Source organism: Culex quinquefasciatus, chromosome 1 (assembly GCF_015732765.1).
Source record: "Culex quinquefasciatus strain JHB chromosome 1, VPISU_Cqui_1.0_pri_paternal, whole genome shotgun sequence".
NCBI lineage: Eukaryota > Metazoa > Arthropoda > Insecta > Diptera > Culicidae > Culex > Culex quinquefasciatus.
This window is the reverse complement of record NC_051861.1, coordinates 99,333,111-99,359,631: the sequence shown is the minus strand read 5'-3', so window position 1 is coordinate 99,359,631 and position 26,521 is coordinate 99,333,111. Positions and strand designations below refer to the sequence as shown.

Genomic DNA, 26,521 nt, shown 5'->3' with positions numbered 1-26,521 from the left:
TGCTGTGATGGTCAAGGAAAGTGTTGAAAGTGGTGAAGGTCGTCGTCTTCGTCGCCTTCACGTCATCACTGCTGCTGCCACTTCTGGTTTTGGTTCAATAATGTTTGGCCTCTCCGTTTTTCAGACTTGCTTTTTTTTTCTTTTTCTTTTGCTTCGAACGCGAAAAAAGTTGTAACAACCGTATTGTTCGCTAAATATGGCTACGTGTGTTGGTGTGCGAGCTTTCTTCCACCCGTCTTATACCTTAGTATTTCTTTCGTGGTGTATTTGCGTCTACTACGAAGTTGGGTAACGAGAGGAGGTGAGGCGATCGGAGGGGTTGGTTTCAAAGCAAACATAAATTAGCGAAGGTCGAAACTGTGATGGAGTTATGTGTGTACGTGTGTACAATGCTTAGGCCAGTCAATGGCGGCGGCAGTGGCCGTGGCGGCGAGAGTGTTGGGGTGGGTTTTGAATATAGCAATTATGGTGATTTATGGCTGTGAGAGAGATAAACTTGCCCGAAGTGATGCCCGTAATGATGCAACCCTGTCCATAGTATACCTCCCGAATGATGATTTACAGGCAATAACGATCAGACTGCAGCAATTTGTCTAATTGTATCTTTTTTAGCGTGTTAAAAGAGGATGTCCCTATTTTGGACCTATGGGTCGAACATAGGTACATCGGTTCAAGTTACATCTGTATCTTAATTTTCCCTAAACCTTCAATTTTTCCTTCAATTTCCAGATGAACGTGCGCGTCACGACGATGGACGCGGAGCTGGAGTTTGCGATACAGCAGAGCACCACCGGCAAGCAGCTGTTCGATCAGGTCGTCAAAACCATCGGCCTGCGGGAGGTGTGGTTCTTCGGCCTCCAGTACACAGACTCCAAGGGTGACCTCACGTGGATCAAGTTGTACAAAAAGGTAAGAAGTCAAGGACTACCATCCATCTGCGTGTACGAGTCACTAGATCTATAAATTGAATGTTGATGCTCCTACTTTTCCGGAATTGCCAGTTGTAGAGTATTGCTAGACCATATAAAGGCTGTTTTATCTACACAGAAAAAAAAATCCGGTAAATTTACATCATTTATGATGTACCAAAAGTGCACGTCATTAATGATGCGAATTTACATTAGATTCATTTTAAATTTAAGTGCCATCCGATGTAATCATTCAGAACAAACAGCGCTTTGAAAACATGTAAATTTCCGATGAAATTTACGTAAATTTACCAAAGTTTTAAATTTTTTTGCCCCGTTGAATCTCGAATTCGATGTAATTTTCAAATGCTTTTATAGAATGTACAGGACTGTTTTAAATCTTGGTGAACCGTTTTGATTGGTACAAACAGTTAGATGGAACGCATTCATATGAACATTTTAATCGAACTGACGCGTTTGATCAAAACTTGCAAAATGAAACTCAAAACATTCGTTCACTTGTTTGATCGAAAAGATCAGATCGACTCGCGATGTTTATTAAAGCTAAAAAAAAGTACTAAAGATGTATATTATAAAATACTCTAATATTCAGGAGAAAAAAAGCATTTAAAAAATTGCATCGATTTTTAGATTCAACGGAGCAACAGAAATAAGAATTCATTTGTATTGCAATCTCGTGGCAGATTATTAAGCGAGATTATGTGATTTTAGCAGTGCGGAATGTACTCACCTGAATATTATGGCAGAAACTCTTGGACTGAAGACGCTGACGTATAACCGAAGCCGGTTCCGGTTCGGCTGTGTCCAACCTGTCCAGACGAAATGCTCACGTCTTGTTTCCACAGCAGGGCCTTCGATGCGGAAGCTGATTCCATTTTGAACAGCTACTGGAACCGAGAGCCAAACCTTGCAATGATCCTCCGATTCAAAAGTGTCCGACTTGACCGCCGAGGGCTGCAGCCAGCTTCAAACAGTTACACATTGGGAAATGATTCCTCAGGCTGCAATGATCAGGATTGGCTTGTCTTCGGGTGGTCAAATGGCTACGGAAGAAACTAAGATATATATTATGTGATGTGTGATCGATTTCTTCTGAATGGGACAGTCTTATTGTGAAATTTTAAGCTTACCGTTCAACAACGTGCCCCGTGTCCAGAAGAGTGGGGTTGTCGGAACAACTTTTCCCCAAAAACTTCAGCGAAACCACAAGCAAAGTTAGAATCCCGGTGGCCTTAGATGATGCTTCCGACCGAGACGATCGTCCTCAGGTTGCTCTGTCTATCTGTGACCAAAATCGAAAACGTTTAGTTAAAGTCGCCAAAACAAATTTTAAACATAAAATTTAACAAATAATCTTCGGGAAAACGTACTTGTTTTAGGAAATAATGAAATGTGTTGATATGGCGAAGTCGCGAAGTGACGTTTCGTGCCCTGTGGCTGAGGTTAAATGCACGCTTAGACAGGACATCTTTATTTTGGGTAAAATATTGTATCTGGCTAAAATCGCTAAAATAGAAACTACTCAAGTTTGGGATGGGCAACCCGATCTAAATTTTGAGAAAATGAAGGCGATTTTGACTTTGAGAATCGTTGGGAGCTAGGAAAAATGCTGGAAAATAGACAAGGGGCCATCCATATACCGCCTATGTTTCCACGGTGTTCATGGATGGTCCCTTATCGGCCCTGAAAAAAATTTCTTGATGCAATTGAGGCAGTTTATGTAAAGATAGGTATTTAAAAAAAAAGTTTTCTTCCCTACACCGTTTAATATCATTCAACTATTTTAAAGGATTTATAAATTATCATGAGTTAAAAAAATTTAGTTGATTTGCAACTAAGGTCCACATTTTTTTAAAGGAAAATAATGTTGTTTGTTTTTAGAAACTGAATTTCTTGAATATTATTCTTATTTTATGCATGTAAATGTTGTACATTCATTGCCTCGTTCATAATTAATGGGGGTGACATTGGATTTGGAGCGTGGTTTGGAGTTTGAGATTGGGTCAAAGTGAGTTTTAAAAGGTATTTGCAATTCATCAGATTTGTATCACTGAAACTTGTTTATGTTTAACAGGATTATTGTGGAAATCTTAAACAAACTTTGCTGAAAAAATTACTTAGGGTCATTATACTGGACCAACCCTTACGAAAGAACAAACTTTGCTGAAAAAATTACTTTTATAGAACAAATCTTGTCATTCTGGTAGCAGTTTGAAGTTAATACACTGTTTTGGTCAAAAATAAAAACCAACCTCTCGCAAAACTAACATTCTTTTTTTGTAATTGATTGAAAAGTAAAGCCGGGAACCGTGGTGTAGGGGTGAGCGTGATTGCCTCTCACCCAGTCGGCCTGGGTTCGATCCCAGACGGTCCCGGCGGCATTTTTCGAGGCTAGTTTTGTCTAATCATGCCATCCGTCGGACGGGAAGTAAATGTTGGCTCCGGACTAACCTAAAAAGGTAAGGTCGTTAGCTCAGTCCAGGTGTAGGAGTCGTCTCCCTGGGTCCTGTCTCGGTGGAGTCGCTGGTAGGCAGTTGGACTAACAATCCAAAGGTCGTCAGTTCGAATCCCGGGGTGGATGGAAGCTAAGGTGTAAAAAGAGGTTTGCAATTGCCTCAAGCCTTCGGACACTTAGTTTCGAGTAGGAATCTCGCAATCGAGAACGCCAAGCCAATGCTGTAGAGCGAATAATTTGATTTGATTTTTGATTTTTTTTAAAGGTAATTGAAATTTTTACTTACAACATTGAAACATGTCAATACGTTTCCTTCGAACAAGTTACACAGGTAGATGACTTGTTTTGACCGATTCTTTGCAACGCATCATTTTAAGTTTCATTTGACCCAATGCCACCTCCTCTAAGGGGTGAGATTGAGTAAATGTTCAAATGATTGGCTTTTAAGGCAGATTACGTCAAATTTCGAAAAAGAATTTAAAATGGTTAATTATTCAAAAACATTTCCAAAGTAAAAGTTCTTTGACATCAATTATATTTGAACTGTTATTTCGAAATTGCGAAAAGTGCATCGTTAGATAAAAGAGTCAGATTTGAACAAATCTCATTTTCCCCTTAAGCTCAAACCTATTCGTGAATTGTTAAATTCTTATGTTTTGTTTTTTTTTTTGTACTAAATGTAGGGATTTAAAAACTCTGAATAATTCAAGCAAAACAATTTAAATAAGCCAATGCCGAAGTGAAAACAAACAGTCTGTCCTGCTTATGTCAGTGGATGTTTACATTAGAAACGAGCAGGACAGGCTCTTTGTTAACACTTTGGCATTGGCCCATTCACACTGTTATGCTTGAATACTTTTAGTATTATTTCCATTACTAATGCGCCAGGATGACTAAATGTTCAATCGTAACGAATTGGTTTTCTTTAAAAAAATCAAACTGGGTCAAAATATTCACTAACTGATCACCTCTAAAGTTTTTATTTAAATAGTCAGTTTTGATTGTTTTCAAATCCGCATATAGTCAAGAGTTTTCTTAAACAGGCAGCAACCCAAAAAATTAAAAAAATCCAATTAACCTTTTAAAAAAATAATCCATCCAAGTCAGTTCAAATCGCATCCTAAAACGGCATTCAATTAGATTCGTATTCGAATTCCGTTTCAAACGAAAATCGTATACGAGTCAAATCGAATCTAGTTCCAGAATTCGAATTTAACAAGGGGTTGGAAACTCTTAGAGCTATAATTATTATGTTAACCAGTATATCAAAATATATGTTAGTATACTTATTATTTTCTTTACATATCGCCAGTATACTAACCAATATACTGAGAGTATCTTAATATACTAACAGTTTATTTCTTTTCGGTTAGTATACTAACAAGTATACTGGAATATCGTTAGTATACTCAATATTCTTAAGTAATATTAGAGTTTCCAGCCCCTTGGAATTTAATCGACTGGGTAGTTTTCACCCAATCGCATACCTTTTCATTACTCCACATTGATTCGCCAAGACCGAAACAGTTTCAGTCACAGGGGCTCTTCCAGGCTCTCCTTTGGAAGAACTGTCAAATTTTGTAAATATTTGACTTGCGAAGATAGCCGTGAAAGCCGTAAAGCTAGAAAAAAGTTGTTGCACATAAAATTTGTGAAAATGCTCCGGATTGTGGATTTTGCAGTAACTGGCTCCACTCAGCTAGGAAACTTCAAAGATTTTATGCTGTAAGTAAATAAATCAAGCAAAGTTTTCTTCCAGATTCAAACATTTCTTTTACACTTTACCAGTGCAGCTTCCGCAGCTTCCCAACTTGATGAAGATCTTTTGGAACAAAGCCCAGCCGGCGAAAGAATCACTAGTTCAGTTTCATACCATGAATGAGTTGAAGAAAACAGGAAGCGGAACAGGTAACCTCAAATGTTTCCGTGATGAGCTATTTCCGGAGCAGCTAGAAGAGTACCCAACCTTCAGAAATTGCTGGAAATTGTCAATTTAAGAACGATTCCGGCACGCTCTTCCGGATGAGTTGGCCATCGGTAGATCAATGCAAGACCCAGACAAATTTGATTCACACTGACAGAACACCACTGAAATGAAAAGGAAACTGCTTTCGCCATAATTTGACGATCTTTTAAGTCAGCAAAATGTAAGCGCTGGAATTGCACCTTACATCAAAATCAGAGGCGCCGACTAGTCCATAATGTTGGGGGGGCTCGGTTTTTTCCGAAATCGTTAGGTGAGAGTGGCGATTTGATGTTTAAGTTTATTGTATATCACGAATTTTACCAATTTGAATATTACGATGTGATAAGAGTTTTTAAATCCGGAATCCATTATTTTTCTTGAAAAGATAATTTATTAAAACGTGATTGAGAATGTTTATTGGGGAATTTTTATATGTTTGGAAGGCGAATTCCTTCTAATTGGCATATTCTCACTTATTTTTCAGAAGTAACAGTCAATAATAAAAATGATCAGGTATTTAAAATTCAACAACACAAATATTCTAAAGATGAAAACAAAAGTAAAAAGCAAAAAATTAGAACTTTAGAAATTGGAAAATACACATTAAAAAAACATTTTTTTTTCAAATCTGCAATTTAGAAGAAAATAAAAGAAAAAAAATAAATATTCCAAAATTTTAATTTTTTTAAAAAACTCCTAGGGTTGAAAAAAAATCATGGCTTAAAAATGTTAAGAAATCTAAAGTTGAAATTCAGAAATTTAAAAAATCAGAAATTTGGAAATTACAATCAATGTTCAAAAAAATCGAAAATTTAACATCAATTTATTTGTTAACAATTTAAGAATTTAAGAATTTAAGAATTTAAGAATTTAAGAATTTAAGAATTTAAGAATTTAAGAATTTAAGAATTTAAGAATTTAAGAATTTAAGAATTTAAGAATTTAAGAATTTAAGAATTTAAGAATTTAAGAATTTAAGAATTTAAGAATTTAAGAATTTAAGAATTTAAGAATTTAAGAATTTAAGAATTTAAGAATTTAAGAATTTAAGAATTTAAGAATTTAAGAATTTAAGAATTTAAGAATTTAAGAATTTAAGAATTTAAGAATTTAAGAATTTAAGAATTTAAGAATTTAAGAATTTAAGAATTTAAGAATTTAAGAATTTAAGAATTTAAGAATTTAAGAATTTAAGAATTTAAGAATTTAAGAATTTAAGAATTTAAGAATTTAAGAATTTAAGAATTTAAGAATTTAAGAATTTAAGAATTTAAGAATTTAAGAATTTAAGAATTTAAGAATTTAAGAATTTAAGAATTTAAGAATTTAAGAATTTAAGAATTTAATAATTTAATAATTTAAGAATTTAAGAATTTAAGAATTTAAGAATTTAAGAATTTAAGAATTTAAGAATTTAAGAATTTAAGAATTTAAGAATTTAAGAATTTAAGAATTTAAGAATTTAAGAATTTAAGAATTTAAGAATTTAAGAATTTAAGAATTTAATAATTTTAGAATTTTAGAATTTTAGAATTTTAGAATTTTAGAATTTTAGAATTTTAGAATTTTAGAATTTTAGAATTTTAGAATTTTAGAATTTTAGAATTTTAGAATTTTAGAATTTTAGAATTTAGAATTTTAGAATTTTAGAATTTTAGAATTTTAGAATTTTAGAATTTTAGAATTTTAGAATTTTAGAATTTTAGAATTTTAGAATTTTAGAATTTAAGAATTTAAGAATTTTAGAATTTTAGAATTTTAGAATTTTAGAATTTTAGAATTTTAGAATTTTAGAATTTTAGAATTTTAGAATTTTAGAATTTTAGAATTTTAGAATAACCAAAAAGATACACATACGGTTTTTAATAAAATCAAAAAAAGCATTATGACAATTTGATACTACCAAAAATTTGCATTTTTTAAAAATGAAATCAAGAAAAAAAATTACCTAAAATTACTCAAAAAAATATCGAATTTATCAGCATTTTTTAATATAAAGCTGTCATAAAATGACCATTTTGAAAAGTGTTTCAGTTCATTTCGCTAAATCCTGATCTACAATGGCAAATCGCAGAATGTTGCGTCTGAAAACTTGATGATTGTTTTGGCAAGAGTTTTCGTAAGTTTGCTCTTGTATACTAAGCTTGCTGGTTTTCCTTCCTTGTTAGCATAAGAGAGCGCAGTAGTATAGATGAAACGTTGTCTATTTAGAAAACAACAAATGTTTTTGAACTATTTTACAGATTGCTTACAAGAATTCTATCCAATTCCAATTCAGTTTTAAATATTATTTTCAATTATTCCTGTGATTTTTTTGTAATATTTAAAATAAGAATATTTTTCTTCCAAAATTTCTGGGGGGGGGCACAATGTATGGGCTGCCCCCCCTGCCTAATTTTAAGGGGGGCAAAAAGTACCGTGCCCCCCCAGAGTCGGCGCCCCTGATCAAAATCAAACTTTTGTTTTGCACAAGTTGACAGTTCCGTCCCCAACCTTAAAGCAACAAATTAATTTAACCTTAATAAATAACAGTCCGCTGATAAAGTCTTCGACTGACGAGAAACCGAACCGCACAGCATCAAATCTGTTTTGTTTTGATTTCGTCGACTGTCATTCTCGAAGTTAATCTTGAAATTTACATTTATTTCAATTTTACGTAAACACAAATTCGCATGTGTTTCATGTTTTACATGATTTTTAAACATTCAAATTTGTCTGTTTGGCAAAACAAAATGTCCATTCACATGAGTTTCATCAGTTACGTTGAATTTGGACTTACATGACTGCTCTTTACGTGACATTCAGCCATTTAAATGAGTTTTGAAATTTAAATGAAGGTTGTTTACATAGGATACATGATTTACGTGTCGTGTAAATTCACACTTTTTTTTCTGTGTAGAAATTAGTTCAAACATTTCACGTAATATTCCTAGTAAAGCTGTGAATTGAATTTTATCACATCACCACTTCAATAGGTGTGTGCCAACTGATTACCTCATCGGTTCACCTTCTCACCGCAAAATACCGGCTAATCAAGGACCGCGGTAAATAGCCGCCATTCGTACCAACAAAGTGTCGCATCTCCTGATAAGACTTGAAAGTTTCCAAACTGTCATTAGGCCCTCTCTTGACTCACCAGAAACCCGTACGTTTGAAACGAATCATTTAACTCGAGGGTGGTCTCTAATTTGACACGAAACTACCGCAATTTACGAAATGGAATGTTTGCCCAGAAAGGCGCCAAACGCGCTGTCTCTCTGTTCTCTCTTATCGAAGAACGGACGGTAAAACACTTTTAGAAATTGCCGGTCTTATCAACATCAGAAAAGAGAGCAAATACGCCAACCGGCACCAACCTTGGTTCGAATGCGTGTCGTCCGCGCCCGCTCTTATCGGAATGTTTGCTCAAAAACGAATAATGAACTCATTTTTGTCATGTTGGTATGCCATTTTTTGTCGCGAAATGAATTCCTCGCAAATTAATTAAAATTAGGGCTACATGGCCTGCCAATTAGGCGGAAGCTGCCCGCGTAATGAATTGTTTGACAAATATTATTCCAAATCCATCGATGATCTAGATTTCCGACAAACTTTCTTCGCGCAAATACGGACACATTCCGGAAAACCAGTTGAGCCAGACGCTGAACGCTGGGTAAACAAAAACTATCGACGGCTTTGAATCCGCCAAATTGCCACCGCTTGGTAAAGCAAGCGGATTTCTCATCTGAATATCGTAATTCGCACTCTCTCCAACATGACCTGAAATCACAACCAGTTGCCAGTTGATCGCAGTGTGGCAGTGGCGCACTGAAAATTTGAGCAAATAAATCCGGAAGCGATCCGGTTGAGACGAGCCGACTTATAAATGGTCAACACAGAAAAAAACTTCCGATTAGCGAGAAAATACAATTTTGCTTTTTTTTGTGTTTATGAAAACAAAATAAGTTGAAACAAACAAATTTGTTTGACCCAAAATCTGTCTTGAAGAAAAACAGTGTAATTGTAAATCACAAAATTTCATTGAATCATTTTGTTTGAAATTTAAACATCACTTCGGGTAAATTTACATGAAAAGAGATATCCAAGCTAAGCAAATAACATGAGAAAGAGCTAAATTAACAGTTTAAAATGTTCAACTGCTGTTAACTTCAACGTGTCAGTATTTTTGAATTTAGTTCCCTTCGCAGTTGAAAATTCGATAAACTATTTGTTTTTACAGTCCAGTCTCGATTATCCGAAGGCTTCGGAAAAATTTCACTTCGGATAATCGAATCACGAAAAACATTTTTCGCTGTTTTATTTTTGATTTTCGAGCTTAAGTATGACCCCTAAACTACGCTAAAATAATTCAGAATTTTTAAAGCCAAGATGGCGGTGATTGAATTTTGAAAAAAAAAAATGCATTTTATAGCTAACTTCACTAAAATATGGTTGCCGAACTTTAATTTTATGTTGAAAATAAGAAAAAAAAATTGTTTTGTTCTTGATTCGATTATCCGAAGTCCCATACAAACCTGCGGATAATCGAGTCTGGACTGTATGACCTGTTTACTGGAGGAGATATTAGACTACGACTAACAAACAAAATCGCTCTTGTTGACAGTTTGCCAAACTCGAAAACTGGTTCGGCGGTAAACTAGTAAACAAAGCTGGCAAACTGTCAAACCGTCGGTTGTTCGTTTGTTAGTCTAATACCTCCTTGAAATTTTCAATGCAATCCAGATTTGATTATGCAAAGCCTCGATTATCCGAGGTTAGAAAATTCGAATAACATGGACAAAATTTTCTCACTAAACAGCAATTCCATTTGAAAAAAGCCTAAACCAAAAAAAAAAAGTTATCCCGATCGGGCAAAAATTTTCTGGGAGTTCCTTGGCCAAAATAGGGTAACCTACATCGTTCTAAAGTGGTTCGAAAAATGGCAATTTTCGTCATTTTTCGCAAAAACCTTTTTTTTTTTTTTCAAAAAATCATATCTTCGCGCCATTTTATTCGATTTTAGCTATTTTAGACGCAAAAGTAGGGTGATTAGTTTAGCTATTTGAGAAATAAAATTAAGAAGTTTAAAAAATGTAGCTTAACATTTGAAAAAGTCGTATAAAAACATAAAATGGCGTTTTGACCATGTCTGGGCTAAAGAACATATGTCTGGAAATATTTTTATCGGATTCCTAGGAAAATTTCATATTATCTTTATTATATTTTTTGAGCCCGATCGGAAAACTTTTTTTTCGGTTTAGGCTCTTTTCAAATGGAATTGCTGTATAAACAAAAAAATCCAATACTGAGAACCCATCTAAGTCTAGTTTTGAGAGGTAGATTGCCTGTTACTTAACCAAATTGTCTCAATATCTCATCAACGCCATTTTGGGGTCATTTTTGAGCTCAACGACCCAGAACAAAGCAAAGAAAATTTTTTTTTTAAGATTTCATTATTGAAATTTTTCCGAGGACCGCGAATAATCGTGTCTGGAATTCAAAAAATAAAATAGTTTTCGGACTTACAACAAATGCTATCTTAAGTTGGGCATTATCATAAATCATAAATTTTTCGAACATCAGATTTGCAATCGAAAAATAATTTAAATAAATTTCGGTTACTTACAGTTTTTCCAAGTTGTATTCACTTAAGATTGATTTTAATTAAAGGCTGGTAAGGAGCTCGGAAGGCACGCATTTTTATGTAATTTTTTTCAAAATAGTCACAGTTATTGATTTTTTAAAAATAGTGCCCATGTTTGCCCACTTTTGAAAAAAAATATTTTTGAAAAGCTGAGAAAATTCTCTATATTTTGCTTTTTCGGACTTTGTTGATACGACCCTTAGTTGCTGAGATATTGCCATGCAAAGGTTAAAAAACACCCAAAGCAACCCACCATTTTCTAATGTCGATATCTCAGCAACTTATGGTCCGATTTACAATGTTAAAACATGAAACATACATGCAATTTTCCGAGCTTTTCGAAAAAAAAAAATTAAATCAAGATATCATATCAAAAAGGCGTAATAATGAATGTTTGGTCTTTTTTTAATGTTAGTCTTGATTTATAAAAATATTTTATATATCAAAGTCCGAAAAAGCAATATAAAAATATTTTTTCAAAAGTTGGCAAACATGGACACTATTTAAAAAAAAATCAATAACTGCGACTATTTTGAAAAACGTTACATAAAAATGGCTATAACTTGAAAACGGCGCACTTTATCAAAATTTCACTAAAGTACTTTTTGATTGCAAATTCAATTTTATATCGAAAAATGAATTTAAAAAAAAATTGCGACCAATATTTCGATTTTTTTTTTAAAAATTATTGATTCAAAAAATAATAACTTGGTCAAAGATTTTTTTGCCCGTTTTGTAAATTTCTAAAAAGTTTGATTTCTTGGATGTAAAAATTTTAATAGTTGGAAATTTAAAAATTCCGAAATTTTAGGGTTTGCTTATAAACTGACTATTTTCGTGTACAAGTCATGAAAATATTATTTACTAAAATATCAAAAAATTGCAATACTACTCAATTGTTGCAAATACATTATATTGTGGTCCAATAGTAAACAGATACAGCCTCTGAAAGACTAGCAAACAGGGAAAGTGGAGCCTAATGGATTAGGTGAATTTTCAGGTTCACATTTTTACACATTTTTTTTTGTAATATTACACAAAAAAGAGGTAATATTCAACCTATAAAATTAACCACATTCCAAAATCCAACTTTTTTTCTGAGATTTGAAAAAGGACACATAAGCATTGTCTATCATGCTCATGCTATGCGGCTGCTCATGCTCATGCTCAAAAAGGACACATCTAGAGTTTTTTTGAAGGTTTTTGCTTTTTGGGTGTTTTTGAAACCGCATTGAGTCAGGGGTATTAAAAATCACCCAAAAAGCAAAAACTGAAAATTTGGTTTATTGGACCATTTAAAAAAAAAAAAAAAACTCCAGACATAAGCTTTGTTAACACCCTATCGCTCAATTGACAGTTTCCATAAAGTGTGTCTTTGTTTACAAAACTATATATGCCCTTTTCAAATTGAAAGCAGGGAAAGGGTTCCTCTACACGGAGAAAAATCAGTTATCAAATTCAAGAACAAGCGTTCATGACATTCGGAACTACGAACTAAGTGCTCCAATTGCATGGTACGTTTTTTTTAAAATGTACCCTGGTATTATAACACATTATTTGTGTTTCCGAATTTCATGAACGCTTGTTCACGATTTTGGGAACTGATTTTTCTCAGTGTGCATCATCATAATAGCGTTTAATTTTTGAGTGACAATAACTCAGCAACCATGCGTTCGATTTTCAACGTAAAAAATCAACATCGAATATTAGCGTTTTTGGGCCATAGGGACGTCGGATAGACACAACTTTGGATAATCGAGTCTGTAATGTAACTGTAATGCGAAGTGACGAGTTTGTCATTGCTGTGGTGTTGCGTTCCAACATTTAAATTTTGTTTCCTTGACAATTTTTCGAAAATTGATACAAACAATCTTCAAACAGCTAAAGTGGCCACCGGGATATGGCTTCCTTTCTCCGGGAGTTTCAATTTCACACCACCCTGGGCCACTGAGCAAGCGCGATAGGTGCCGCCCAACCCAAGCATCTAGCTGGGAGCACTGACCATCGCCAAGCCGGTTTTCGTAACAGTCATCAAAACAATAAATTAAATCGAGAGGCCCCAGAGCAATGAAGATCAAAGGCCAGACTCTAGATCTGTGTTCCTTTCGGTTCCGTTCCGCTCTCTTTCCTTCCCCCGCGTGCTCTCCAAAGTCGTCGTCATCTTCTTCTATGCCATCTTTAATTCATAGTTTTCGCTATCTGTTACATCTCAACGTTCAACTATACAGTTGGTGGCGGCCGCAGCCGGCCATTTACAAGAGAGAAGTTACCGGTTTTTCCCGCCACTCACTATCACTATCCGACGACTCGCCAAGGTCCAAGTTGCCGGTGTCCCACTCTCACCTGTTGATATTATCGCTTTTGGTTCGGTAGTGTTAGTTGCAGAAGTTGTAGAGTAGAAGTAATAATCTGTTCTATGCTGGTTTGATTGTGTTACAATACAGGGTGACTAATACAGCAATTTGTTGGCGTTGTGGATTGAATAGTTCAAGAAATTCCCATACAAAAATAAAGTCTCCGACAAAGTTGTAGATTATGATCATCCACAGTAGATTTCTAATTTTTAAATCTTACAACAAGTTGCCACCCTAACCTGCGTCGCATATCTCCCCAATGACTGTATCTTGCGGCGAGCCTAAGGCCCGAGGGCCTGAAACAATTTCAGGAATGTTGTCGCGCTGTTGTCGTCGACGTCGTGTTCGCTGGTTGAGTTATCAGTCCTCTAAGAAATATGAACCACTTGACAACGACGACAGCTATGATGGTGCTGCTAAGCCAAGTCGTCCCCCTGTTAACCACCCCCAACCCCGCGCTTCGGTTGTAACAACACCCCAAGGTGAACCAGATTCACCTCCCCCCGAGCTGTACCTGCTAATGGTGGTCATATGTTGTAAGGCTTGTTAGTAGTTCTTTTTTTTTAGCCCTGCCCTGCTAGTACCAGTAATTAAGCTTACCCGCCAGTTTTACCCCTCTTGGTATGTGACTCTACTTTTTTTTTTTTAAATACAAACACACACAAATTACGTAAGTGTGACTCTCTTACTCACTAGTAATGAAATGGTGTTTCTTGCTTTCAAACCCAAACCCCCGAAATTGGCACGTGTGTGGACGTGCCGCGTTGTTTTGTTATCTTGTCCACTACTCTCCGCCCTCCCCTCGTTGGATTTAATTAACAGCCCGAGAATATCGTTTGCAAGCATATGAAAAAGATTAAAAAAATTATCAAACGAAACATTGAGCAACGGATATCGCCCGGGCCGAGTCATGGTGCGGGAGGTGGCGGAGGAGGAGGCACTGGCAGCAATCCGGCGACAGGGACGCAGAACGGGGAGGAGGACGAGGACTCCGACGGGGAAGATCTGGTAAGGTGGTTTGGTTGTGTGTTGCGATCCTGGACCCCCAAAAAGCTCCCGTTTATTGAGTGTTTGTAGAAATTGCTAGGATTTGTAAGATTATCGATGAAACTATCTTGAAATTTCACTGTTCACTATTTAACATCGATGAATGTGAAAAGTGGTGAAACATGACGAAAAAATCTCCCCAAAACTCTCAAAAAGGCAGATTTTTAGATTGTCGATGTCGTTAATCAAGCTTTGATAACAATGATATCTCAAAAAGATTGAAGAGGATACATTCTCACATATTTCTCAGTGAGTGAAATCATTTTTGTGAGTTTTTGTGCAATACAAAACAAAGTTTGTACGGAAAAATGAAAAAAAAAACTCATTTGCCTACGTTTTTGGCAGCATTTTTATTCTGAAATAGAGATTCTCATAGAATTAACAACCTTTTGGAAATTTTGGATTTGGAAAAGTAGCTTTGAATGCAATCTTTTTTTTTCTGATGCTCGAAATAACAACGATTTTTTGTTTAATATGTGCACTCTTTTCTTGATACGAAATTAATAATAAGAAAGGCAAAAATAATTTGTTGTGTCATATGAAAAGGTCCTATAAGCGGTGATATTAAGAAATTTTGAACTTCAAAATATAAAAATTTAATGATTTCGAAATTCCAAAGTTTCCAACTCTGGAATAAAGATATTCAAAAATTAAAAAATATTTAAAAATTAGAAAATACAAATATTTTAAATTTCAAAACCTAAATACTTAAAAAATCAAAGCTAAAAAAATCACAAATTTAAATAAAAACAAGAGTTTAAAAATTCTAAACATTTAAAATTACAATTAACCTTTTAACATGAAAATGTCTAATACAAACATTCTTGAATATTCAGAAATATGCAATTCAAAAATACAAATATCAAAAAATTAAAAAAAATTAAAAATTCTAAAATTTAAAAATTTGAATCAAATTGATTGCTTTGATACATTTAAAACAAAAAAAAGTTTAACAAAAAAAATCTAAATACTCAATTCAAACAATTATGAATAAATTCAAAGAAATTAAAAAAACGTTATTTTTGAAAATTATTATTTAATAAAAATACGATTTTTTCTAAATTGTCATAAAATTTAAAAACTTAAAAATTAATAAAATTATCAGAAGTCCAAAAATTATGCAAATTAATAAAAAAAAGTAGAGAAATAAAACAAGATGTGCACCACCCTGGTCTTAATGCAAAAATAACAAAAATCATTTTTTGTGTTCTATGAAAAGGTCCAAATAGCTTTTCAGCAATTCCTCACGAAAACAGCATGATTCGAAAAAAAAGTTCTCCGATCGGGCTCAAAATTTTTCTGGGGGTTCCTTGGCCGATATAATTGGACCCGTATTTTTTTGTTTGGTCATTAGGGTGACATACGCCGTGTTAGGGTGATCCGAAAAATGGCAATTTTCGTCGATTTTCGCAAAAACCGCTTTTTTCAAAAAATCATATCTCCGCGCCATTTCATCTGATTTTAGCTGTCTTAGATGCAAAAAAAAGTTGATTAGTTTGACTATTCAGTAAAAATAGTTAGAAGTTTCACAAATCTAGCTTAACATTTGAAAAGGTCGTATGAAAACTTAATATGCTGTTTTCAAGGGCTCGGGACCAAAGAGCCTATGTCTGAAAATATGTCTGAAAATATTTTTTCGGAAAATTTCACATAAGAACATATAAAAAAATGGTGAAGTGATGTTCTCGATACTCTGAGATACGATTTTTGAAAATAAAAACTGAGTTTTCGACGCGCCACGCGCAAAAATGGGAAAATGACGAAAACGTGAAAAAATCGACTTTTTTCACTAAAACGGCGATAACTTAAAAATTTCAGCGATGACCAATACATGTTAGGGTGCCAAAATTTTCGTAATTGAAATACGCAACTTTTGGTACCCTAACATGTATAGGTCATCGCTGAAATTTTCAAGTTATCGCAGTTTTAGTGAAAAAGTCGATTTTTTCCCGTTTTCATCATTTTCCCATTTTGCGCGTGGCGCGTCGAAAAACTCAGTTTTTATTTTCAAAAAATCGTATCTCAGAGTATCGAAAACATAACTTCACCATTTTTCGATATGTTATGTGAAATTTTCCGAGGAATCCGATAAAAATATTTTCAGACATAGGCTATTTGGTCCCGAGACCTTCAAAACAGCATTTTATGTTTTCATACGACCTTTTCAAATGTTAAGCTAGATTTTTGAAACTTCTAACTATTTTTCCTAAATAGTCAAACTAATCACCTTTCTTTTGCATCTAAGACAGCTGAAATCGGATGAAATGGCGCGGAGATATGATTTTTTGAAGAAAGTGGTTTTTGCGAAAATCGACGAAAATTGCCATTTTTCGGACCACCTAACACGGCGTAGGTCACCCTAATGGCCAAACAAAAAATACGGGTCTAATTATATCGGCCAAGGAACCCCCAGAAAAATTTTGAGCCCGATCGGAGAACTTTTTTTTCGAATCATGCTGTTTTCGTGGGGAATGGCTGTTATATGATACATCCTTTGGGCGTAAAAAGGAATATTTTCCAAATTTGGAATTTCAAAGTTTGAAAATTTAAAAATTTGAAATTCCAAAATGCTTAAACAAATTAAATTAAATTCAAAAATACTAATATTTCAAAATTCGAAGCTAGAAAATTAAAAAAAAAAAACTAAAAATTCAAAAATTCTAAACATTTTCAATTAAAAATAATAGCAGTTTACCATTATACTTTTTCAAAAGTTTAAGTACAAACATTCTAAAATTGTAACGAAACTACAAGCAACAACATTGCTAAAACTGCTTAAAGGTATTTGTTTTAATCCTTTCTGAAATGTTTCAAACATCAAACATTCAGCAATACAGAAAAATGCAAAAAATATATAAAAATCATATACATAAAAGATCTATAAATAAAAATAGAATAAAAAATGAATTATATTCAAAATTAAAAAAACAAATAATTTAAAAATCACAACATTGCAAAAAAATTATAATTTAAAATCTAGACAAATTTAAAAAAGAAACATAATTAAAAAATCATACTTTTTTAAATTATGATTTCTAAATTTTTGAAATTGTCATCAAATCCAAAAACCAAAAAATTAAAAAAATATCAGAAATTCAAAAATAATAAAATTAAAGTTATGAAAAAAAAAAAACAAAATTATAATTCAAAATTTAATAACAAAATCAAAGGATTAAAAAATTATACAAAAATAAATTTAGAATAAAAAAATCAAAAATCTTAAAACTCTGCAATTCAATGATTTTTCAAAACATAATGTAAGAAATTTGTTAGTTAAAAAATCAGCAATTCTGAATTGATTTTTTTTAAATTCTTCAGAAAATAGAATATTAATGTTCAAAAAGTCAAAACTGCGGCCTACAGGGCAAAAACTAACGTTGTAAAATGTTTGTTGTAGAAAAATCGAAAAACTATGAGAAAAACTGCGATTGGCCAAAAAGTTATTTCCGTAGGCTTATAGTCCATGAAATTACCTATCTTTTGACCTATAGGAGTATGGGTGTCGGAGGCTGTTGCAAAAAGATATTGAGGTTTTAAAAAAATCAATTTTTAACAGTAATTAGCAAAAGCTATGAGAAAAAGTCAAACTGATCCTGGATGTCTATAGCACATTTTGAAGTGCTTCAAAAGACCTTTTAAATGCATCTACGAGAGTTGGATTTGATGAAGTTTTACGGAAATACGAGCAATTTTAAGTTTTTTTAGGTTTTTTGGACCTCAAACTTCGAAGCTCGTTTTACCCCACTTCCCTTTGTCGTAGAGGGTTATATTTGGCATGAGTTCATCTCATGCATAGACAAACAAACGCTGAAAGTTTCATTCAAATCGGAGCACCTCGATACGACCTGTTACACATTGGTGAAAAACTCGCTCTTAAACTCTGCAATTCAATGATTTTTCAAAACAAAATGTAAGAAATTTGATAGTTAAAAAATCTGAATTCTGAATTGTTTTTTTTAATTTTTCAGAAAATAGAATATTATTGTTGAAAAGTCAAAACTACTTTTTAAAGTTTAAAAATGTTAAATTCACGAATTTTTTTTAAAATGTTAAAACAGTTCGTATTTTTATCTAAAATATAACTCTGAAAATGCTCCAATATTATCTGATTCTCTGTAAACTAAGATGGCGCCAAAAATGGTCGGAAGCAAGATTTTGTGAATTTTTGGACATTAGAATTTTAAGGTAACTTTACAATAGGACGTAACCTTTGGCGTTTTCTAGCAATGTTAATTCCAAAAAATACCATAGTATTCTTGGCTAAGGAGTTTTCTAACTTCATTGTTTCGAATTTTTAAATTCATAAATTTAATATTTTCGAATTTTAGATTTCTTTAGTTTAAGATTGTTATTTTTTTTAATTTTAGAATTAGAGTTTTGAAATATATTTTTGGAACCAAGAATCTCAAACGCTTGGCGCTCATCACTTTATTGCAGAGAAGTTTAGTTTCGTTGTATCTTTACAAGGTTTTAAAGGAGCACGACAAGAATAAATCAATCAATTGTCATTCCTCACAATTAAACCACAACCTAAGGAGTGTCCCGCTTACGCAATTGAAATAAAGCCGAATCGAAATCAATTACTCCAAAGTAGATAAACACTTCCGCCGAAAATAAAAGCACATATCAAAGCACGTGGTGTCCAAGTTGTTCAACTGCCGCAGTTGGTAACAGCAACAACGAACGCCCGAGAATCGCAAAAGGTCCTTTTCTTCACCGCTCGCGTCTTCAAGTCTCGTACGGCAATAAACGGCGACCATCACCAGCACGACTTTGGTTCAACAAGACGGCCCATCATGACATCATCGTGCAGTACCAAGTCTATTTTTGGCTTTCATTCAGACAATATTCTCATGACGCCGCGAAGCCTGGATCAGGTCAAGATCTGCTGCGCCGCCACCGACAAGGACATCGGTGGGACATTGTTGTTTGCTTGCTTTACTTGTACAAATTTGCAATGAATGAGCTAAGCTCTCATCACGTGTGCTGTGTTTGCTCATCGCGCGCGCGAATCGGTGCTGCTCAGTCATTTCTATAAAAGTTGATGTTGATGTTGATGGTGGTGGGAGGGGTTTTGAAGCCTGCACCGGAAGGGTGTTTGCAATGACGTAATTATAATATGTTACTTCATTTGCTGACTTAGAAGCCAATAACTGCAGCTGCAAGTTTGATGATGGTACGACGAGGCAAGATGAGTCTCATACTGATTTGACCCCAAATCCCCCCTACAGGAAGTACTACAGCAAAAGTACGTGACCTCACCATAAAACTATCAAGGAATTCCTTAACAAGAAAGAACAAATCACGCTGACGATTTCCATAACGCGCGCGCGTCACGATGTCTGACGTCGATTTTTGGCACTCTCATCGACGCGTTTGTTTTTTTGTTGTTCCGAGCAATGTCCTCGCTCCACGTTGGAACCATTTAGTGACCGATAATGGCCAGTTTACAAAAGCAATTTGCAGCGGCGTGCCAAATAGCTAACGTGCACCGCACCATTTTAAAATGTGTCAAATAATGGTTTTGGGGCCGCGCTCGACTGGCTTTAGTTATGGCCACTATCGCGACGATCGTCATAACCAATTTGTTACACTTGTCTGCGGTCTCCATGTGTCGTAACCACGAGGAGGGCACTGACCTCATTTCGCTCTTTTTAATTTTTCGTCGACGTGCCATACTAGCTATGATGTTAGGAAGAAGGTCATTTTTTAATCGCTTTAAATCGTTGAAATCTTGATCTTGTTAATATGATCTACGCAATACTGAACTGGTTTAACATTTATTTTCACTGCTGCTTTCACAATGACGTCTGGACATTCAGACAGGATCGATGCCGTTTTCACGATGGGTAACTTGAACGTCCCTGAACCACTAAAACCCCTTCAATAACACTCACCCTAATACCGATCCCATCTTCTTTTCCTCCCTCACCAGGTCATGAGCCAGGACGTCCAGAAGGGCGACCCGCTGCAGTTCAAGTTCCGTGCCAAATTCTACCCGGAGGACGTCGCCGAGGAGCTGATCCAGGACATCACGCTGCGGCTGTTCTACCTGCAGGTCAAGAACGCGATCCTCTCGGACGAGATCTACTGCCCGCCGGAGACGTCGGTGCTGCTCGCGTCGTACGCCGTCCAGGCCCGCCACGGCGACTACAACAAGACGACACACACGCCCGGCTTCCTCGTCAACGACCGGCTGCTGCCGCAGCGGTAAGTTGTGCGCGACCTCACTAACCTAGCTTCCATCACTGATCTCTCTCTTCCCCCCTCCAGCGTCATCGACCAGCATAAGATGAGCAAGGACGAGTGGGAGAACTCGATCACGACCTGGTGGCAGGAGCACCGCGGCATGCTGCGCGAGGACGCCATGATGGAGTACCTCAAGATCGCCCAGGACCTGGAGATGTACGGCGTCAACTACTTCGAGATCCGCAACAAGAAGGGCACCGAGCTGTGGCTCGGCGTGGACGCGCTCGGCCTCAACATCTACGAGAAGGACGACCGGCTGACGCCGAAGATCGGCTTCCCGTGGTCCGAGATCCGGAACATCTCGTTCAACGATCGGAAGTTTATCATCAAGGTGAGTGGGGGCGGGGTGCTGGGCTGTGCTCTAAGATCTTTTGAATTTTCAAAAATTTTGCTTGAAAATTAATCCATGAATCGAAATACTTTTTCAAGTGTGCCTTTTTATAACCTTGGGACACTGACAATATTTTAGTGGAATTTCTGATTCGGATGAAAATATTTTTGAAATCTTATTTAGACAAATATTTAACCCTCTCCCGGCCATGGTTACTCCAGAGCACCAAAACTTTGAACTCAAATATCTCGGAACTGACACAACTTTTCATGGCGCTTTAAGTTGCAGGTGTTCATGTAGAATGTATACTAACATCTTCCCAAATTTCATCAAATTTGGTTAAGCACAAGCAAAGTTACAGTGTGAAGTGTAAACAAAAATGGGCCAATTTTAGGGAAATAAATAAGACCTGTTTTCGAAAGCCCGTAAAAATTACCAAACACAAAATTTTATGAAACAAAAAATGTTTTGCTATCATTTGAACCTTGGACAAGAACCTCAGTGAATAACATTGTGAGTTTAAACCGGTTTAAAGTGTTTTTCAACCTTTTTCATTTGGTGCACCAGAGCACCACCTAGGTATATGAGCAACTAAATATTCAGGAGCACTATTTTCTAAATTACAGAAAAAGCTTATTTTTATCAAAACAATAGTTTTTAAACGTTTCGACTATTCATAAACAAGACAAAACATTGTTATTAGACTGATAGTTTTATTGTTTTCCTCATTTTTCATGTAAATGGTTGTTTGTGGGTTTTGAATGAACCAATCAAAGAAACCTGAAAAATGCAGAAATTTCAGAATTCGTAATTGATACTTAAGAAATATGGTCTTACAGCAAAGAATAAGTAGTTTTTAACATATTTCGAAGCATTTTCAAACAAATGAACCAATAGATTTATATAAAAAAACAGATTTTGTGGTTTAAAAAAAAAGTTGATGGTGCTCTGGTGCACCACTTCAAATTCTACTTTTTTGCACCAATTTGATATTTGTGGGTCAAAGTAAAGTATTTCCTGCCCTATTGTACCAAAATTTAGCCATTTACTATTTTTACGACAAGCAAACAGCTCTGGGCGTTAGAGGGTTAAAAGTTTTTTTTTTTTCAGATAAATCGAAATTATATAATTTCTGGTAACACTGTCATAAGATGTCGAAGCAGAATGTTCAGAATTTGTCACAATAAGATGTTTTGTCTTTTACTAAAAACACCTTCAAAGTAATATTTTTAAACACTTAACAGTGGGATCAACTTAGCCGATAAACCCAAAAAATTAAATAAATTCTAGTACTAATGATCTATCTAATAAGCTACAAAAATATATAATCTGGTAACACTTCTTATTGAGGTATTGTTACTATAACTTTCAAGTCTTAATTTTATGAATTTGGCAGAAATGATTCTAAAATCGTCTTCTATCTGATGTGACTCAAAGATTTTGGTAACGTTTTTTGCCTTTTTTTTAAATACTAAAACTTTCACAAAATACCGTATACTTGTCATGAAAGTTTTGGTATAAAATAAAATCAAAAATCAAAAGGTCGAATTTTGTCGTTTGCTCAGAATGAAATAAAACAGAGAGAAAAAGTAATTTAGTTTTTAATATAATCAAAAATACAAAATTCAAGTATAAAAAAAATAAAAAATAGAAATTTTTAAATAAAAAAAAAATAATTCGATCTCACTAGGTTTTTGGCCAAATTTTCCCTAGTTTTTGTTTAATTTTACTTGAAGAACCTTCTGTTATCAAGCGGTTAATGAAAAAGAAATAGTTGCAAGGAACACCAAATCTCTATGAACCAGCCATTCACACAAGTTGTAAAATTGTTATTTCGGAAAACAAAATGAATTAATTAAACAAATTAAAAAAATGAAAGTTCAAAAGTTCTTAAATTCTTAAATTGTATAATTCTACAGTTTTAAATTCTAAATTGTAACATCCGTAAATTCTAGAATTCTATATATGTCCCTTAATTCTCAAATTATAAAATTATGAACTGTTAAAAATAAAAAAAAAATAAAAATCTTAAATCCTTAATTTTTTAAAATTCTAAATTATGTATAAAATCCTAAAATTCTAAATTTCCATAATTCTGAAAAAAAAACTGAATTCTAGAATTCTAAGTCAATCAAATTCTGATATTTTCAAACACTAAAAATTCTTAAATTCTAAAATGTTAAACATTCTTCAGCGCTGAATCATAAAATCCCAAATTTCTAAAATCCTAGAATTAAAAAAAATCAATTATAAAATTCTAAAAAATACCCTGACTCAAAAATTTTTAGGCGCTAAAAATCCTTCAATTGTATAATTTTGAAATTTGAAATTTAATTTCAAAACTCTAAATTGTTAAATCTAAAAATTCTCAAACCCTGGAATTCAAAAAAGAAATATCCTTAATTCTAAATTTCACAAATTCTACAAAAAAATCAAGAGCTAAAAAGCTTTTAGTTCTAAAGCATTTTTAATTTTAACATTCTATGCTTCTAAGTATCAACATTTTTTAATTCTTAAAGTCTTAAACTTTAATTTTGAAAATGAAAAAAATAGTAATTCTTAAATAAAAAGAAAGATTTAGAAATTTAAAAAAAAATGAAATTTCATAAATCAGAATCAGAAATTCTAAAATTCTAAAATTGTATTATTCTACAGTTCTAAATAATAAGTTGTAACATCCTAAAATTCTAGAATTCTATATATTTTTAATTCCCTAAATCTAGAATTTTAAAATTCTGAAATTAAAACGTTATAAAATGTTTAAAATAAAAAATAAATAAATCGCAAAGCACTAAAATCCCAGAATTTAAAAAATCTAAAATTCTTTTTTAAAAAATCCTAATTCTAAAATTTTCAAGCGCTAAAAATCCTTCAATTGCATAATTTTGAAATTTTAAATTTAAATCCCAAAACTCTAAATTGTTAAATCTCAAAATTCTAAAATCCTAGAAATCAAAAAAGAAATATCCTAAATTCTAAATTTCTTAAATTCTGAAAAAAAATCAAGCGCTAAAAAGCTTTTAGTTCTAAAATTTTTAAATTTTAACATTCTATGCTTCTAAGGATCAAAATTTTTTAATTCTTAAATTAAAAATTTCAGGTATACAAAAAAATTCTTAAATAAAAAGAAAGAATTTGAAAATTAAAAAAATCAGAAATTTAGTAAATCAGAATCAGAAATTCATAAATCCTAGGTTAAATTTTCAATACAACCTATCCGTCATGGGTTTCCTATGCAGATAGGACCTTTTGAAAATTTAATCTAGAATTCTAAAATTGTATAATTCTACAGTTCTAAATAATAAGTTGTAACATCCTAAAATTCTAGAGTGCTAAATATTTTTAATTCCTTAATTCTAGAATTTTAAAATTCTCAATTTATGACGTTATAAGATGTTAAAAATAAAAAAAAAAAAATGAAATCCCAAAGTTCTAAAATCCTAGAATTTTAAAAATCTAAAATTCATAAAAATAAACCTTAATTCTAAAATTTTCAAGCGCTGAAAATCCTTTAATTGTGAAATTTTGAAATTTTAAATTTAAATTCTAAAACTCTAAATTGTTAAATCTCAAAATTCTAAAGTCCTAGAATTCAAAAAAGAAATATCATGAACTCTAAATTTCTCAATTTAAAAAAAAAATCTTGCGCTAAATAGCTTTTAGTTCTAAAATTTAGAAATTTTAACATTCTCAGCTTTTAAGTATCATTTTTTTTAATTCTTAAATTCTTAGTTTCCAATATACAAAAAAGAAACTATAAAATAAAAAAAAGAATTTCAAAATAAAAAATTGGAAATTTAGTAAATCAGAATCAGGAATTCTTAATTTCTAAACTTCTTGGATAAAAATCATAATTCCAAAATTAAAAAAAAAACTTAGTCCTAAATTTTTCAAGTGCTAATAATCCTGACATTTTGAAATTTTAAATTTAAATTCCAAAATTTTTATTTATTAAATCTCAAAATTCTAAAATCCTAGTATTCAAAAAAGGAATATCCTGAATGCTAATTTTCTCAAATTCTAAAATGCTCAAAAATTTTGAAAATTAAACATTCTAAGCTTCTAGTTTCAACATTTTTTTTTTAAATTCTTAAACTCTTAATTCTAAAATCCATATATTCTATAATACGTATTCTAGAATTGATGAAATTGATTCCATTGATGTTTTATGTTTTAACTTTTTTTTAAATCGATTTTATTTATTAAAAAAAAATCTATGATTTTTTCCTCTGGCTTACTGCATTTTGAGCAAATCCAAAATCCGTCCTTCAAACTTTTCCTTCTAAAGATTCTAGTTTTTATGATTTTCAATGTTATTATAGAGCAATTCCAGCTCAAATCAGGAATTTTTCTGGTACTTTTGTACCCGACCCTCTCCGATTTCAATGAAAGTTTTTAGACATGTTATCCTAGGCCTATATAAGCCATTTTTGTGTATATGGAGCCAATAGTACTCGAAAATAACATTTGAGAAGGGCGTAAGGTATTTAAATATTTTTGTATTTTGCAATTTAAAAATTACTGTGTTTCGAAGCCATTGCGTCGTATCAAAAAGTGGTCCAAGACAAACTTGTAGGAAATTTGATGGGCTTTCTGAAAAAAAATACACTGAATCAAAAATACACGCCACTTCTATGAGATTTTTTGATTTTTAAGTTTGAAACTTAAATTTAAAGGTGTTGTCACGATTTTTTTTCGTTCAAAATTTTTGAGGAAATAGCCTAAGATGTTACCAAAAGACTGACGAAAAATGCAGGATGGTATGTCTCTCCTAAAAAAATACAAAAATCATTTACTAAAACTGTTTTTTGAAAAGTGGTCTAAACGTCAAAATTTTAAAAACCCACAGTGAGAATCGATTCTCCAGACAATTTTACATAAAAGTCTCCATATTGACCATTGTCCTATGTCCAATCCTTGGGAAGATACAGCGGTTTTAAAAATAAAAATGATGAAAAAATGGGTTTTTTTGGTGGTTTTTGCCAATTTCTATATGACAGACTTGGTTTTTCAGTCTCGTAAATATTTTTACCGGAAAGCTCATCCAATTTCCCATAAGTTTGCCTTTGACAGCATTTCAATTGGATGTAAGGGCTTACAGTTATAAGCTTAATTACATTGTTAATAACTGAAAAGAGAATATTTTTTTCAGTGTGGTAGAAACCTGGATAATAAATTAGCTTACGTAAATATCAAAACGAGTCAAATCAAAAAGCTGTCAAAGGCAAACTTATGGGAAATTGGACGAGCTTTCCGGTAAAAATATTTACGAGACTGAAAAACCAAGTCTGTCATATAGAAATTGCCAAAAACCACCAAAAAAAACCCATTTTTTCATCATTTTTATTTTTAAAACCGCTGTATCTTTCCAAGGATTGGACATAGGACAATGGTCAATATGGAGCATGAGCATGAGCATGAGCATGAGAGACCACCCATGGTTGTCCTTCTCCGTTACTGAACAGAACCGTAATATCCTATCAACACAACCGGTCATACGCTTCAACGATCAAATAATGTTTCCCTTATCAACAGCATGCATGAATGCGCTGAAAAGATAAAACATC

General features: G+C 33.2%; 1 protein-coding gene and 1 long non-coding RNA gene across 2 annotated transcripts in view; one reads left to right on the top strand and one right to left on the bottom strand.

The window, feature by feature from the left end:
- LOC6045211 (moesin/ezrin/radixin homolog 1-like) overlaps positions 1-26,521 on the top strand; it is an 82,163-nt gene that overhangs the window by 45,562 nt on the left and 10,080 nt on the right. The window contains 4 exon segments of the mRNA XM_038250045.1: positions 730-909; positions 20,197-20,223; positions 20,310-20,584; positions 20,648-20,954. Coding sequence (XP_038105973.1) covers positions 730-909; positions 20,197-20,223; positions 20,310-20,584; positions 20,648-20,954 — 789 coding nt within the window.
- On the bottom strand, positions 1,284-2,684 carry LOC119765665. The gene is made up of 3 exons (XR_005276890.1): positions 2,300-2,684; positions 2,060-2,211; positions 1,284-1,984 (listed from the first exon to the last, which is right to left on the bottom strand). It is a non-coding gene; the product is annotated as an uncharacterized LOC119765665 (long non-coding RNA).